Here is a 15,054-nt window from a genome sequence, read left to right as displayed (position 1 = left end):
TTTCAATAGGTGGTCTAATTCAAAATACAAATATCAAATAATTAAATTGTGCAACTGAAAAAGTTGATTAAGAATAATACTATATCAAAAAATATAACTTATTTTCCGCAACATCTTTACCTATAGAAAGAGTGAGAGAGAGAATACATGAAAAAAGAGAGGGGAAAGAATGGATAGAAAAAACAGATAAAAGAGACATAATCATAATTAGGGATAAAAATAAAATATATATATTAAATCATAAGACATCAAATTAATACTTATAAAAAATAACCCCGTTCAAAAATTTCATGCTTATATTTGAACCGGAGGTAATAATTTTTAAGCACTTGAGCAAACATCCTTTAATCCTGCTTTTAGTCTTGGTGTGTCTTTTTAAGACCAAATTTATATAATTTCTTTTGCAAGGGAATATATAATTAATTGTATGTGTTTGGAAAAGGGGCTGAGGAAGGGCAAAAGAGTAAATAGGAAGGGGGGAAGCGGGGAAGGAGGGAAAGGTACCCCGGATTTGGCGTATGGGAAGGTAAATAATAATAATAATAATAACAGAAAGAGAAAAGTGTGTTTGAAAGCCAAGCAGACATGTGAGTCCCTTTGCCCTTTTTGTGTTGTCCCCCTCTTTTGGTTTCCTTCCATTCCTTCCTTCTTTCCTTGAGTCATAATTCACGAATAATAATACTATATCTTATCTTTAATATAAAAATTAGTTAATCAATTGAATAAATTAATAAAATTATTTAAATTAGTTATTTATAATAAATATTTTTTAAAAAATATTTTTACTAATCATGTATATTAATTAGATCTATCATTTCATGAAACATTTAACATGTGTAACTCTTTCAAATACTATTTTAAAAAAATAAGTAAATATGATATACAAAATAAATTAAAGTTTTATATTTATAACCAAATTTAATATTAAACTAACTCATATAGAGTATTAAGAATCAGTACTAATAATAATATAATACTCTTTCCAATTTCTGCTCCAATTGCCTTATTGAGATTAATTAAAGAGAGGTTTTTAAATCATCAACTTTATCTTCAAATTGAAAAAAAAATTAAATTCATCCATATTTTAAATAAAAAAATATTTTAAAAAATGTTATTAATATCCCTTTTGGTGACTTATAATAAGTACTCCTCCAGTTCTAAATGAGTATAAGAGTCTTATATTTAGAACCGGAAGGAGTAGTATTTATTTATCGCGAGGAGTAGGGGGAAGATATTTCACTGTCAATTAATCTAATCTTGACCACGTTTTGAATGGAAAAGAAAAGAAAGAAAAAAGAAAGGGAAAAGCAAATCTGGCATCATTCATAAGATTTCAATAAGCTTTGCTGACTTTTTTATTTTATTTTTGGGTTTAGGGGTTTAGACAATAAAATGATAAAGAATGGCAAGGGACAGAATGTCTGTGTCTGTATCTTTTGTATGAGAGAAGGAAGAAGAAAGAGAGAGAGAGCAAGAAACAGGCAGAGAAATAACTCCAAGAGAAGGTAGGGCAGTTTTTACCCCCGCCTAAGGTTTTTTTTCCTTCATCTTTTTTTTTTTGGCTTTCATAAAATCAAAGTTTTCTTTTATTTATACAATTATTTGATAACTATACTATATTTGGATATGAATAATTTTAAAAATGACAAAATATAGTTTTAAAAAATTTAAATCTCCTATAACTTCAACGCTCCCAAATGCTTTTTTTGATTTAAATGAGAATTCATGATTTCATATGATATTTCATATCAATCAATTTGGATTCAAGTGAAATCAGTGTTAATTAAAAAAATTGCAAAGTGATTTTTTTCCTGCTTTGTAAGAGATATGTAAACTTTTAATTGACTCCATTTAAAATATAAATATCTTTGGAAAATTTTTTGTTTATTTTATGTTTTTTAAAATTCTATAATAGGATTTAGGGTTAATATCATCTTTAATCTCTAAAATTTGATATCATTTTAATTTTGATTACTGAAATTTGAAACTAGTAATTTTGATTCTTGAAATTTATCTTTATTTTGATTTCGGCTTCTAAAATTCGTTTTTTCTTCTTGGGCCAAATGATTCCTAAAATTTAAAACCAATAATTTTGATATCTAAAATTTGACTTTATTTTGGTTTGTTTAAATTTTTTTATCCCTAGAATAAAAACCAAAACTATTAGTTTCAAATTTTAGAAATCAAAACTAAAATGAAATCAAATTTCACAGATCAAGACTATTATTGGTCCTAAATTCTAGAGACCAAAATTAAAGGTAGTTGCAAAAGTTTTACTCATATATAAAGGGAAAAGGAATTATATACTCTTCTTATCTGATTTATAGGATAGAGAAAAAATACATTTTTGGTCCTATTTATGAGGTATTGAAAGAATTTTTTGGTATGAATGTATAATTTTACCCTTAATTTATTATTATATTGATTTTGTTTATATGAAATATAATATATATTAAATAGGGATAAAATTAAAAAAATTATTGAATTTTAAATGAGAGTTAATAAGATTTAAGATTTTTTCATCTATATAAAATATGTTGAAAATAACTTATAGATAAGATAAAATAAAAATAAATAAATTACAGCACAAGAAGTTTAATTTTTTTATTAAAAATAAATACTTTTCTGATCCAAGACTCTTATTATTAGAATCGAAAGGAGTACAAGAATTTCATTGGAAGGCGCAAGAAAGTTGTGTTGAAGGAGAGAACAGAGAGCAGTAGAAGTAGAAAGCCGTAATGGGAAATGGTTCAGCGGAGACAGCAGCTGAGCCCTCAGCTCAAGGGTGAAGAAAAAGAGGGCACCTCTCACATCTCAGTAACTTTAAACAAGCATTCAAGCCTTGTTTTGGTCTTTTTGGTGACTTGAGCCATCAAAAATGGTTTTTTTTTTTCAATTATAATTTATATTATACAAAATAAATATATAAAAAGAATTTTAAAAAATGAGAAAAAAAGAAATTAAAATTAGTAAATACTAAATAAGGAATCTCAACAAAAATATATTGTCATTTACAAATTTAGAATTGTCAACATCAAATAGAATACTATTATCAAATCTGATTTAAGATTTAATAATTTTTAACTTTTTTTTGTCATTTTTTTAAAATTTGTCTCAACTTGTATGAAAATATTTATCTTAAGTAACTTCAAATGAGCACCTGAGCTCTGATTTGGTCTCCTCTTCCTCTGTATTGCTCAATCAATTATTTAGAAAGTATCTGAGTGGAAACAAAATCATGATTTTAAAAATATTTTTACAGCTTACGAAATAAATATGTAAAAAAATTTATCTTGTTTTATAACAAATATTTTTAAAAATATTTTTGAGAGTTGTCAAACATGACTAGTTGCATGAAAATTCCGACCCAAAAAATTAAATTAGAAGATCTTTAAAATCATAGTTATTTTTTCTGATCAAAAAAAAAAATCATAGTTATTTTTAAACATAAACGCCATTACTATGCTTTATAAAGTTTATTAGAAAATTACTACCGTTTACAGAACTCCCATGCTTAAATCTCAATCTTCAAAAATAATGAAGTTTCTTTTTTTTTTTTTTGAATTTTTAACACAACTGTTTAATATCAAAGCCAAAATCTTTAATTCAATTAGATATTTTTATTTAATAAAAATGTAAAGGAAAAGCAAAAGTGGCGGTTCAGCGTTCACCTTGTCAGTTCGTCCCTTTGTGAACATGATGAGAAAGCTTTCAGGGCTTCTCATTTCCTCGCAGAAGAAACGGACAAATAAGCAGAAACTCTCTCTCTCTCTCTCTCTCTCTCTCACACACACACACACACACACACATGTATGCCCACAAATTAAAAAAGGACTTTTATACGAACCATACTCATGATTTGCCTTTTGCATTATGAAAAGGCCTTTGCTTCGCCAATCATGCTTCCAAACTTTTTTTTTTTTGGGGGTCAATATGCTTCCAAAATTTTTAGTGTGCAGGATATTATGAGCTTAGCGTTTATGCGTGGGGGAAAAAGACAATGATCTTATAATTAGAACAAGAAACAATATTTTAAAGTGATTTTTTTGCGCATTCATCACTTTCAAATAGTTTTTTTTTTTTAAGTTTAGAATGCTGGTCACTACTAAAAAAATAATTTATGTATAAAATTGTACTGAAAATTATTTTACAGTACTAAATACTATTAAAAAAATATTTTATAACGTTAAATGCTTCAACAATTATTTTAAAATACTGAATATTTAGTACGACTGAATATAACTTAACCTTTCCTAAAAACACAGTTTTGATAACTCACAGCTATACTATTCCTCATTTGTTAAGATTTTAAGTTTTGTAAACTTTAAAATTGCAAATATTTTATAGATGGGTTTATTTTTACCTCAATTTGCCTATGTGTCTCTCTATGGGGAAATAAATAAATAAACAAGTTTGCAAACATAAAAAATAAAAAAAAATAAGTTGGAGGGTGGGAACATGAGTAACCAAAAGTCAATACCAAATTCCAACAACTGAGAAATGAGAGCTCCTTTTTTCTCTTGGGCAGCGAGCATGCGGCGTTAAAGCATGCCTCCAGACAGATACACACTTTTCTATTACTATATCTATTATTATTATTATTATTATTATTAACGTTGTCATTATCATTTTCAGCTAAAAAAAAAACATTATCATTATCATTATTCAAACCCCTTTTTTCTTTTTACCTTTTTTCTTTTCTTTGGATAAAGATTAGCCCTAAATAAATATTAAAAGGATGATTTCGTTATGATGATGCCTCGTTGCATGGAAGATATCTCCTGATTTCATCTTTGTTTTGTTTTGTTTTTTCTTTTTTCCCTATTTGCTATTATTAGTTTTCAAATTGCTCATCATCAAGTCATGGGCACTCCAGAAGATTTTGAATTTTTGATCCACACAAAGCTGTACAATTTTTAAAATTTTCAAATATTTATAAGTTTTACAGTAAGTAAAATATTATATGAACGATTTTAAGTAACACATCATGATCATAGAACTAACCTACAATAGGAAGTGCTAATGAATAATGATCACTTGACAGTTAGTTATTCAACTGAATCCTGATCAATCTCCTTGAAGTAAAAATATTTAGCTGGAACATTCCAGTATCACAATTATTGATAAAATGATGGTAGCAACATTTTAAATGGTAAAATAAATGAGATAACAAACTGGGGGTAAAAAGTTGAGAATCACATCTCTTGAAATGTTGGGATTAATCTGCACAACTTTTCTCTTTCCTTTTGAATGAGATAAACTAATGAATTTTATTGTCTACTAATTTATTTTTTGTGCTACTTCCTTCACATGCTTAGAACAAGAGTCCATGAAAAATCTTATTATTATTTGGAAGGTCAAGATTGCATTAAGTTCTTTTTTCTTTTTTGAATGGAAAAGAATACATTAACAGCAATGTACAAAGGTTTACAAAGTCACAACAACTAAGCTATGGACTATAGGGCTAAGGAGTTCTAATGATCAAGATTGCATTAAGTTCTTCGAAAAATAGAAATCGACCCGCGTAGATACAACAAACAAATTTTCTGATACTATGTAATAACCAATACAGTAACAGTGGTACAACATATCTCAGAAGTTTATGCTGAGTAAAAGCTTCCTTACAATCATTATCAAGAGCTAGTCATCTTTTTCACCTGAAAGGCTCATCATTGCCCCCAAAGAAAAAAGGGGAATTTCACTTTGGCTACCTATAATACAACAGTGAGTGGTGACAATGCTCATGAACTTTTTAACTCTTTTACCAAATGCTCATGAACTAACAAACCAAATAATAGAAGGAAAAATCATACAGCTGTTACTATTGCAATGCAAGTAGGTGAAGTTCCCTTTTTGGTCCCCACTGTAATACATGTTCTCTTCCGTTTTGAGCCCCAGCAAAGGTTCACCTTGTCAATCTTCTTTTTGGTCCCTAGAAAGCCTTGACAATTTGGAGCCCCACAGTGGCATTTTACCTCAGGTCCAAATTGCACAAACCTACACAGCAGTAAAACACCAAATCACATATTATCAAGGCATCATTTGCAATGGATCCCTCCAAGTAACAAATCATAGTTCAAAATCTACATGTTCCGATTAAATTCAGAATCCTGAAATTACATTAAAAAAAAGCATGCAATTTGATGCATCCTAGCACACTATCAAATGTAGGACTCTCTAGACTTGGAATACAAATTTTATGGAAGAAACGACAGGCAGTAAAAGCCAATTCTACCCGAAGACACGCGTATCAAACTGATTAACTTGAACATAAATGCACAGAAGATTGTAAACCTTCATTATTGCCTATTCTGGTTATGGGAATGTAGTTGCAGCTATTCGAGTAATACTATGTACTCAGCAGCAAAATGGACAAACAACCAAAAAGGACCTGTAATCGTATGTTAACGGTTCTCCGACTTCTATTGAGCGGGCGGCAAAGACACCCACGCGTGTTTCACCATCAACTTGCCTGGAAGAAAGCACAAGAATTTAGTGAAACAGAGCATGTAAGTTGTAACTGAAGTCATATTTACACATCTAAAGGACCAGCAAAGGTGGCCAGATCAGATCATGCCAAGCATGCATATGATATATTTACTGCTTGATTAAATGGAGGAGAAAGCTACTCAGCCAAAAAAATACGTTTTATAATATTCCAATTCCTAACAGTAACTAAATTCTGACATCAAAGAAACATATTCAGACAAATCCCCGAAGAGCAAGCAAAATGTGAAGGGAGGATGTGAAGTTTACGACATTTACCACTTCTCCAAAACACAGTTCGGATCACAGCCATGATTCAAAAAGCGTGATGTATTTCCTTTGAAAGTTGCATCTATTGTGAAGTCTTTCCGAATCTCACACATATAAAAATTCTGTTCACCTTTGTATTTCATGTCCCAAAGCCTCTTTTCACATAAAGCGTCATCTATTACTGCACAAGAAAAGGCGGAGTTTAATTAAGGAGAGATATCTGAAGACTCAAGCCAGCTGCAATTCAATATAAGCTTGTATATTACATGGCTTTACGGCAGCTTTTTAAAAACTGGCACTTTTAGCTTTCCATAAGAAAATGAAAGTAAATCACAGAACAAAAGATGGAGATAAAATAAAAATTTCACAATATAGGCTATCCAGAAGTACGAGTTACCTTCTCCAATATATTCAATCACAAATTCGCCTTTCTTGATGGTTTCAGCGGCCTCTACTCCCCAACCACAAAGTTCAGTCTGAAAGAATAAGATAAAAAGCATATATGATGAAGTTTTCTTAAAAAGTAAACCGTATGAAAGCAAACCAGGAGAATACAAATATTAGATTAGAGGGAGTAATATATTCCAAACACGCTAGATTCGGGAAATTTCTTGCCTTGACAATCTTGATCTTTTTCTCCTTGCGAAACGGCCGATTATTGCAATTTTCTGAGCAGCGACAAGCCTTAGAGCAGCTTATGCATTGAACTCTAATAAAGGATGAATTAGTTTTTTCCTAATTAATATTAGTAGAAAAGCTAGAAGTAGCTGAAAGCCTGAAACTACTTAGGGACGGGTAACCGGCAAGATAGCATATAATAAAAGGTAGACGGCAGGTGCCTATATTTTATAGCATCATAAATCCATGTGGAAAAAGATATACTCTTGTAGTCCTGACAAACAACTATTTTTAATAAAACTTCATTAGCTCAATCGGAGTACAAACATCGTTACCCTCTCTTCATGCTTCAGAATCACCACTGTTGCAATTGTTAGGCTTAATTAGAAGGCGTGCATTCGTTCATTTATAACTTCTAACGAAAAACCAATACCAGACGGTAAGTTGCATTCACCTGCACACGCAATCATCAGAGCATGTAGAATTAGAAGCGCAACTGGTGCACCCTGCGCCATCATCTGAATCACTGCGCTTCTTCTTCACGAGGTATATATCTGATATCAACGTTAAGGCTAACAAACAACAGGATGATCATAAATGTCATTGAATAAACCGACAGGTGAGTAATTGGAACGCCAAAAAATACCACCAAGAAAATTATCTAATTACTAACATTACAGTTGAGCGCAGAGGCGAGCTAATTCAATCTTCACAAATACGCTCAAGTTACTATCTTCACCAAAACACACAAAAAGATATAGGATACTGCGTCTTATGTGTACATATGGAGGTGGTTCAAGCTTACTCTCCATGTCTTTCCACGTGAAATCAATCTTGAACTCCTCGTTGACATAAGGAAGAGGCAAACGGCAGAACACTTCCTGGAAAAAGACAGGATGAACGAGAAGTTAGCCAGACAAATTAAACCCAACGGATTCGTTTTTATTCTACCGATTTCTAATAGGCAAACGTTCATAGGTAACCAAAATTTATTATATTACGAAGGCCTTTAAAATTTGTGGGAGGTTAATAATATAATTCTCTTTCTTTCTCAAATACAGTAGATCTTATTATCTCACAGCAGGCATCCCAAAATGCCAAATATGCCATGCAAAGTCATCATTACTGGCAAAGTCAATAGACTGATTAAAATAGAACCATAGAACAGGATTTATATTACACGCAAACCTGACCTCCATGTTACTTGTTGAAGCTTCATGCTGCTCATCCAACAAATACAACAGTCCTGTCAGCCAGCCTAATCAATGAAAATTGAAAATACCAATAAAAAAACAACTTAGACAGAAAAAGAAAATTAGGGACATATATGCCGAAAATCTATCAACCAAATGGTTACTCAGTTACACTCAAGCCCACGTGTCATGAAGTATTCCCCCGAAGGGACAATCTGATTTAAACACTACATAAGCCTAAAGAAAATTGAGGAGCTTAATCACTATATATACATATCTAATATAATACGACATCCATAACTGTGGAAATATCTACGAGTAATTTAGATTGCAAAAATGCTACCATGAAAACCATTGAAAGGAACCATAGAGCCATGTATGAGGGAATAACTAGCAAGTGAAAACAAAAGGTTCTGGTGAAAAGAAAAAATTGACCTTTCTATCGAACCGCCAATCAGGAGGATGCCTCCAACAAACAGCTCGTCCAGGATGATCCTTTGAAAGCATTACAGCATCTGGCCACGGTGCGCATTTAGTATGAAATGCCATTGTGCACCGCTCACACCGCAAGTGTAATTTTTGTTTACAAATAAAGCAAGCCTGTCCATTGGATGATATTATACGACCACACAGCCAGAATAACAAAGCAAGAAAAGAACAGTATTTCCTTTTTCATCCCCATCAAATGCAGTATCATCTTAATGATACATCCTTAAGCAATCCTTCAATTTCCTTTTCATTTTTCTGAGTTTTGACATTGTCAAACAACAATATCAAGAGCACAAGAAGTGTAGGATGCACTTCTCTCTTCTTGTGTTCTTGATTGGGTTAATGAATACTAAACTATTCCACATTGTTTGTCCAAGAACAAGTCGAATCTCTAGCAATTCCTTTTGCAAAATCACTTGAATAATTAAATCAAGGGTATCATTGCTTTCTGTATACGTAGCACCTGCAGTGTGAGCAAATAGCCATTGTAGCCTATCTGAAAGTTGTAAGGCTAGACATATGCCATTGTGCCAAGATCCGTAGCATTAAGACACAAGGTATGTAGGACAATTGATAACAACGATTTTGGAGTAAATACTTAGATTACAAATTAAAAGGTCGAACTAATGCAAATAGCTGACACTCATTAATGTGAAAATCAAGAAAGATGATTATTACACATCTATAACAATCTTTTCATCAATATTGACCATCAATTGTTAACGACAGTTATTTGTTCACTTCACCTCTTACATATGATGTTTCTCTTATTCTCTTCATCTGATACGCTACCTATAAGCAAATAGAGACACCTGTATATATAGAAACCCAGTCCACAACTCTCAAGTAACAATCACCCTTGCTTAAGACTCCTCCAATTGATGCATATAAACGTTGGGCTAAGTTCGTTAGTAGGAAGACAATTAAAACCAGCATAATTAACTCCTAATTGCCCATCAAACGCAGTCCTAATGTGAAGTATTTGAGGTACCAAAAAGTAAAGTTCATGTGAAAATAATCGTCTCACATTAGAACAGTGTATCATGGAAATGGATACCATTAGTTCACTGTGTATAACAAAAGAGATCATGTTAAATTAACCAAAATCTTACATGATGTGGGCACTTGAATTTTTTGAGATTTGAGATCCCACCGGCTTCTTTTGCACATTCCATATGGTAGACTCTTTCACAGCCACGAACAGAACAAATAACCTCCTCCCCGGGGTAGACAAAATGATGGCAAAAAAGACATTCAACCTGAATCCAAATATATTAAAAGAAAAAAAAATAGAAACCATCAGCATGAAGTAGCTATTTTAAGGCACATAACATATACTACTAGATTGCGACTGGAATCGTAAAGAGACTTGAGTTAAAGGCTTAAAGCTTCATTCTGAGGTACATAAATACAATTAATTATGCCAACATGCTAAATATGTCGCTTGGCTCATTAAGAGCATTAGCCGGCCAAGTTATCCAGGTTGATCATCAAAATAAAGTAGCAGGGAGTAAATTCGCACTTTTATAAGCGATATCCTAATGCTACCCAGCCCATAGACTTTTAAGCGACCTCTATCAATCAGTTTCAGTTTTTCAACACTTAATAGTGAGAGAGCGTATCTCAATTAACTGAGTATTAAAAGACATGATTTCCATAATGCACTACAGTTTTTTAATTCCATATCCTTCCCAGCGCCTAAATAAGAAAAGAGGTCAAAGAAAATAGAATAAAACAAGCAATACCATCTTCGGAGCACCAACAAGAAATGGAAGAGTGCAGCTGAGCCTACAAAACCCTGAATCTATCTTTCTCTCAGACCAATCTTTCACATGATCCTCTGAACCCTTGTCGTTGGCTGCCTTATTGACCCGATCCAAATAACCACGACTTCGCTTTGAAACCCTGAATTCATTTCCACTTTGCGCCTCATCCTGCTGAAGAACAGGGAATAGAAGAGTGTGGTTGGAAATGTAACAATTACCAAGGGTTTTAACTGGGACAGTGTACAAAGAACTGGTAAGATCAGATGGTTCGGCAGGGGAACTCAGATTAGGGCAGTGAGGCAGCTCGAGAGCTTCTGAGAGCGACAAGTTTCCTAAATCTGGCATGATGAGAAGATCAAAACCCCTATAATCTTGCAAGAACAGGGATATTCAGACATGGAGACAGAGACTGAGATTGGGGATGAGGAGCGCAGAAATGAGCGGGAAAGTATGACTTTTTACAAATGAAGAGGGGTGCGCCGGTGAAATGACTGAAGAATCCATTATATCCGATTTTACTTTTACGGTATTGCCCTTGGCACCGGACGCCAACTTACGCTGAAATTATAAGGGGCGCGGAATTTGAATTTTGGTGCGCAAATTAATTGAACAAAGGTTAAAATTACGCAAAATTCCTGAAATTAAAATCACTCCCCAAATGTCTCCCTTGCGTGTAAAATTTTACCAAAACCTCCTCCTTTTTTTTGGTTGGAATTCAAACAAAAACTTATCTCCAACTAGTTTAAATCCTACTTTTTATTTCATATAATTTACTTCTTTCAATATAGTTTCCTCGAAAGTAAAATTTTGAAAAACTAAAAAAATAAAACAACTGAACAAATCACTTTCATTGATTCAGCTAATCACTTCGAATTTTAACTTACGTGTATTCAATACTTTTAAAATATAAAGTTATGAATATACCCTCTTTCAGGTTACCTTCTATTATTATTTTCTTTGGTCATCAAGTTACCTTCTATTATTAAAGTATTAAATAAATTAACAGCAATAGAGCTATTTATATAATTTTTCAAGTTTAAAAAAGACTTACTAACAAATTTTAAAAAGTTGCAGAGGTTACTCAAGGGGGTTAGCCTATAATTTAACTTTAAATAAAAAAACACACCATTTATTTTAACAGGGTGAGTAAATTTTTTATTTTATATTGATATGGGTACAGTTGTTGTCAATAGTGAAGACTGAAGAGCCTATCCTTGTATTTCATTAATATCATGTTAAAAACTAAAACTCAGAAGGAAATAAACATATCGTGAAAGAAAAGACATTGCTGAAAAGTTTAACATCGAAGAGTACAAAACAATGACTGAGAAAATAGCACCAAAGCAACAAAAGCACAAAAAATCTTTAAAACACACACTGATAGAATATAAGAGTAAATGGCTGCTAATACCTCACAAGCCATCAAAATGAGTTAAATTTAGTCACTAATGTGATATTTATCAGTCTTGTGTAACAAGAGAATCCAGGCATGAGTAATGAGGCCCCCACCTCTCCTTATTTGCTCAGAATGTTCATCGGCAGAACAATTAGCAGCAGCAAAACACATCATCTCCACCCACACACTGCATATAATATTCCATCTATCTTCCCTCCTCATCAGATTCCTTGTCAATCTTTGAGCATCCTTTAACATATTCCATTTCGAAGTAACCACTGTTTCTGAGCTTCTTTCAGAGTTTGAATGTAAGCTTTCCATCCTCAAGATCCTGCAAACTTCACCTTCATCTTTTATCAGCCGTTCTTTCTGTGCAAAGTCCTTGAGTTTGTCGTAGGCATGTCGAAATATTATGGTTGCTGTCGCTATGGACAACATATGAGGACGCATTGCCAGAAGATACATCATGTAATTTGACAACAATTTTCCCATTCGGGTTTTGGAATTTGTTTCTGTATTGCATTGATCATCTGAGTAATAGCAGATGTCTGTTGCTATGTGCCATATAGTGATGCTCTTGTCAAAGTCTCTTTTAAGACTCCATTTGAAGTCACTGAGGCAGCCATACCTTCCAAGTGACCATTCTCCTCTCTGGTTGAACGGCTTTTGTCCTCTTTCTGCATCTACGAGTCTCATTTCTTGAACCATCAGAACTTTCAATTCCTGGGGCAGTTTCAAACGAATCCTGTGTCTGTTTTTTTTAAACGCCTTGTCAAAGCTACGAAACCTGAGAATCTTGCTGCACTTCAGTGGCTTGTCATGGAGGCAAAAGCTCAGCAAGTTGAACTGTGGTAGGGTATTTGACCATCTCTTCCAGTGGCTTGCTCGGTGGCCTAGAATCCTCAAGCATGGTGTTACAAGTGGAAGGTTTCTGTGCTTTATCAATTGAATTATTGCCCAGTCTGAGAAGGGTAATTGTGCAATCTGGTAAGCCTCAAGAAGCACAGCTCCTGCTAGCATCCCAGCTATAAACCAGGCTTTCCAATGGTGATCAAACTGATATTTGAATATGATACAGAATCCACACAAAGTTAGAACTAAGTTGAAGAAACTCACGGCACGAAGAATACAACCTTGTTTGGTGTAGATTATCGGTGCTTTAGTGTACAGGACATCATACATGAAGCTCAGTTCTGCATCTGTGATTTGGAAAATCTCCTCTGATTCATAACTCTCAAGGGACATATGGGGAAGAGACTCGTACAAAGGCAGGTAGAGCCAGTTCTCACGGTGAGGCTTTAGTGAGAAAAAGCGATAATAAGCCATTAGGATGAGTTCTACGTAGGGGACATTGTGAGGAAGCATTCTGAACAATGCAGGCATGTTTGCTTCTCTGTCGATTTCTTCAACAGTGATTATACCTGATCTCTTGTTAAGAGCTGATTTCAAAGCCCACACAACTTCCCCATATTTGATTAGACCAGACACAAACAATGGCAAGTAAAGATAAGAGAGCCAAGAATGTGTCCAGCTCTTGATGATAATCCACGTCACTATAGCAACTTGGAAAACAAGGCCAATAAGTTGCCTCACTCCCAATCTATTATCTTCAATGGAGTATGCGGTTATGGCATCCGGGTTTCCTATTTGCACCAGAAGTAATGGTGCATATAATGCCTTGAGTTCCCTTCTGATATTTCTTTCATCTGGATCACTTTCAGGTATCACAGTGAGCTTGCCTAGGATGATTCTTGCAAGGGAAGCAGAAAGTAAATAGGAGCACCAAACAGTTAATCTAATCCAGATACCTGGAATATCTTTTCTTCTGTTGCCATAGACTGTGAGAATAAGCTGCAAGATGAAGCTGAAAAGCACCAGTGTTTCTAAGCCCCATTGATCCCACAGGTCTTTTAGTCCTCCCGGTATTAGAGATACGTGCATATTTCTGTATATCCAGAGGTCAAACGCTGCAGAAATGAGGTAAACCCACAGATGTTAGCATTTTCATAAACATTCAGTGCTCGATAATGATATTTTCAGCAAAACGAGAATGAAAGGGATTATATGCATTACCTGATCAATTTTCCTCTATATTGAATACAATGGGGCCAAGAAACAGGTAGCTTTTGAGGCAACCATGGGAAGATGAAACACATATATGGGAGAATGATGTGGGGAGAATGGTGGGTCTGGCTATAAGGATTAAATCTTCAGCCAACACTTCATTGTCTTAATTCTTAATATAATTAAGGGAAACATATGAGCAAAACTGAGAACAGCAGGCAAACAATGATACTCTGCTAGATTGTCAGAAACCTTTTCTTAATCTGGAGGGTAATGTTTGATTTTTCTGGGATAACTTATTAGATCAGGCACTAATTGCAAAGCCTTAATGATCCTTAACTTGTGTGGATATATGTGCAGAGAAATCATTTCTTCCATCAGAAACTAATCACATGACCTTTTGCTGCCTCCAAGTTGATCATTCCCTTTGATTCTTAGGATACTTTAGATTACTAGCTAACTCGGCGGTGTTTGCCAATAGGCAAGTAAGGTCTTTGCCTCGGGCATCAAAAAAATTACCTCTAAGTCGCAATACCACATGTAAACAACTGTTGTATTCTTCCCATTATCACAATTTTAAAATGACTTATAATAATAACAACTGGAATCGTATATGCATTTAAATGTTGATGAAGAAGTAAATCATTTTAAACGTCTTATTACTTATTTAAAAAAGCTATTGAAATAAATATTTAACCTAGCTTCAATGAAAATCGTTCGATTCATATATAAGCTAACTTTATGTTCACAGTTTTTTTTTTTTTTCTCCAAA

At 33.4% G+C, this 15,054-nt stretch overlaps 2 protein-coding genes across 2 annotated transcripts; both read right to left on the bottom strand.

Annotated features, from left to right (window-relative positions):
* Positions 1 to 5,529: 5,529 nt before the first annotated feature.
* On the bottom strand, positions 5,530 to 11,228 carry LOC114730699 (histone-lysine N-methyltransferase ASHR3). The gene is made up of 11 exons (XM_028917810.1): positions 10,802 to 11,228; positions 10,169 to 10,315; positions 9,003 to 9,167; positions 8,568 to 8,594; positions 8,141 to 8,255; positions 7,829 to 7,928; positions 7,372 to 7,465; positions 7,154 to 7,232; positions 6,766 to 6,937; positions 6,392 to 6,472; positions 5,530 to 5,997 (listed from the first exon to the last, which is right to left on the bottom strand). The coding sequence occupies exons 1-11, from the start codon at positions 11,165 to 11,167 to the stop codon at positions 5,808 to 5,810; spliced, it is 1,536 nt and encodes a 511-aa protein (XP_028773643.1). The 5' UTR covers positions 11,168 to 11,228; the 3' UTR covers positions 5,530 to 5,807.
* A 1,032-nt stretch (positions 11,229 to 12,260) lies between these two features.
* On the bottom strand, positions 12,261 to 14,185 carry LOC114730688 (uncharacterized; the record flags this gene model as incomplete). Its single annotated transcript, XM_028917797.1, has 1 exon — positions 12,261 to 14,185. A coding segment is annotated over one exon (1,925 nt), but the record flags the coding sequence as incomplete, so codon positions are not given.
* Between the last annotated feature and the right edge of the window lie 869 nt (positions 14,186 to 15,054).

The sequence above is a fragment of the Neltuma alba genome, unplaced genomic scaffold, assembly GCF_004799145.2.
Source record: "Neltuma alba isolate B1F8T4 unplaced genomic scaffold, ASM479914v2 tig00012761_pilon, whole genome shotgun sequence".
NCBI classification, from domain to species: domain Eukaryota; kingdom Viridiplantae; phylum Streptophyta; class Magnoliopsida; order Fabales; family Fabaceae; genus Neltuma; species Neltuma alba.
This window is presented reverse-complemented; position numbering and strand designations above follow the sequence as displayed.

Excerpts from the sequence above, each read along its gene's own strand:
- LOC114730699 (XM_028917810.1), bottom strand. The coding sequence starts at position 11,167 with ATGCCAGATTTAGGAAACTTGTCGCTCTCAGAAGCTCTCGAGCTGCCT. Across the intron at positions 7,466-7,828 it reads TCTGATGATTGCGTGTGCAG|AGTTCAATGCATAAGCTGCT; the intron begins GTGAATGCAACT and ends ATCCTTTATTAG. Across the intron at positions 6,938-7,153 it reads GATTGAATATATTGGAGAAG|TAATAGATGACGCTTTATGT; the intron begins GTAACTCGTACT and ends TTTCTTGTGCAG.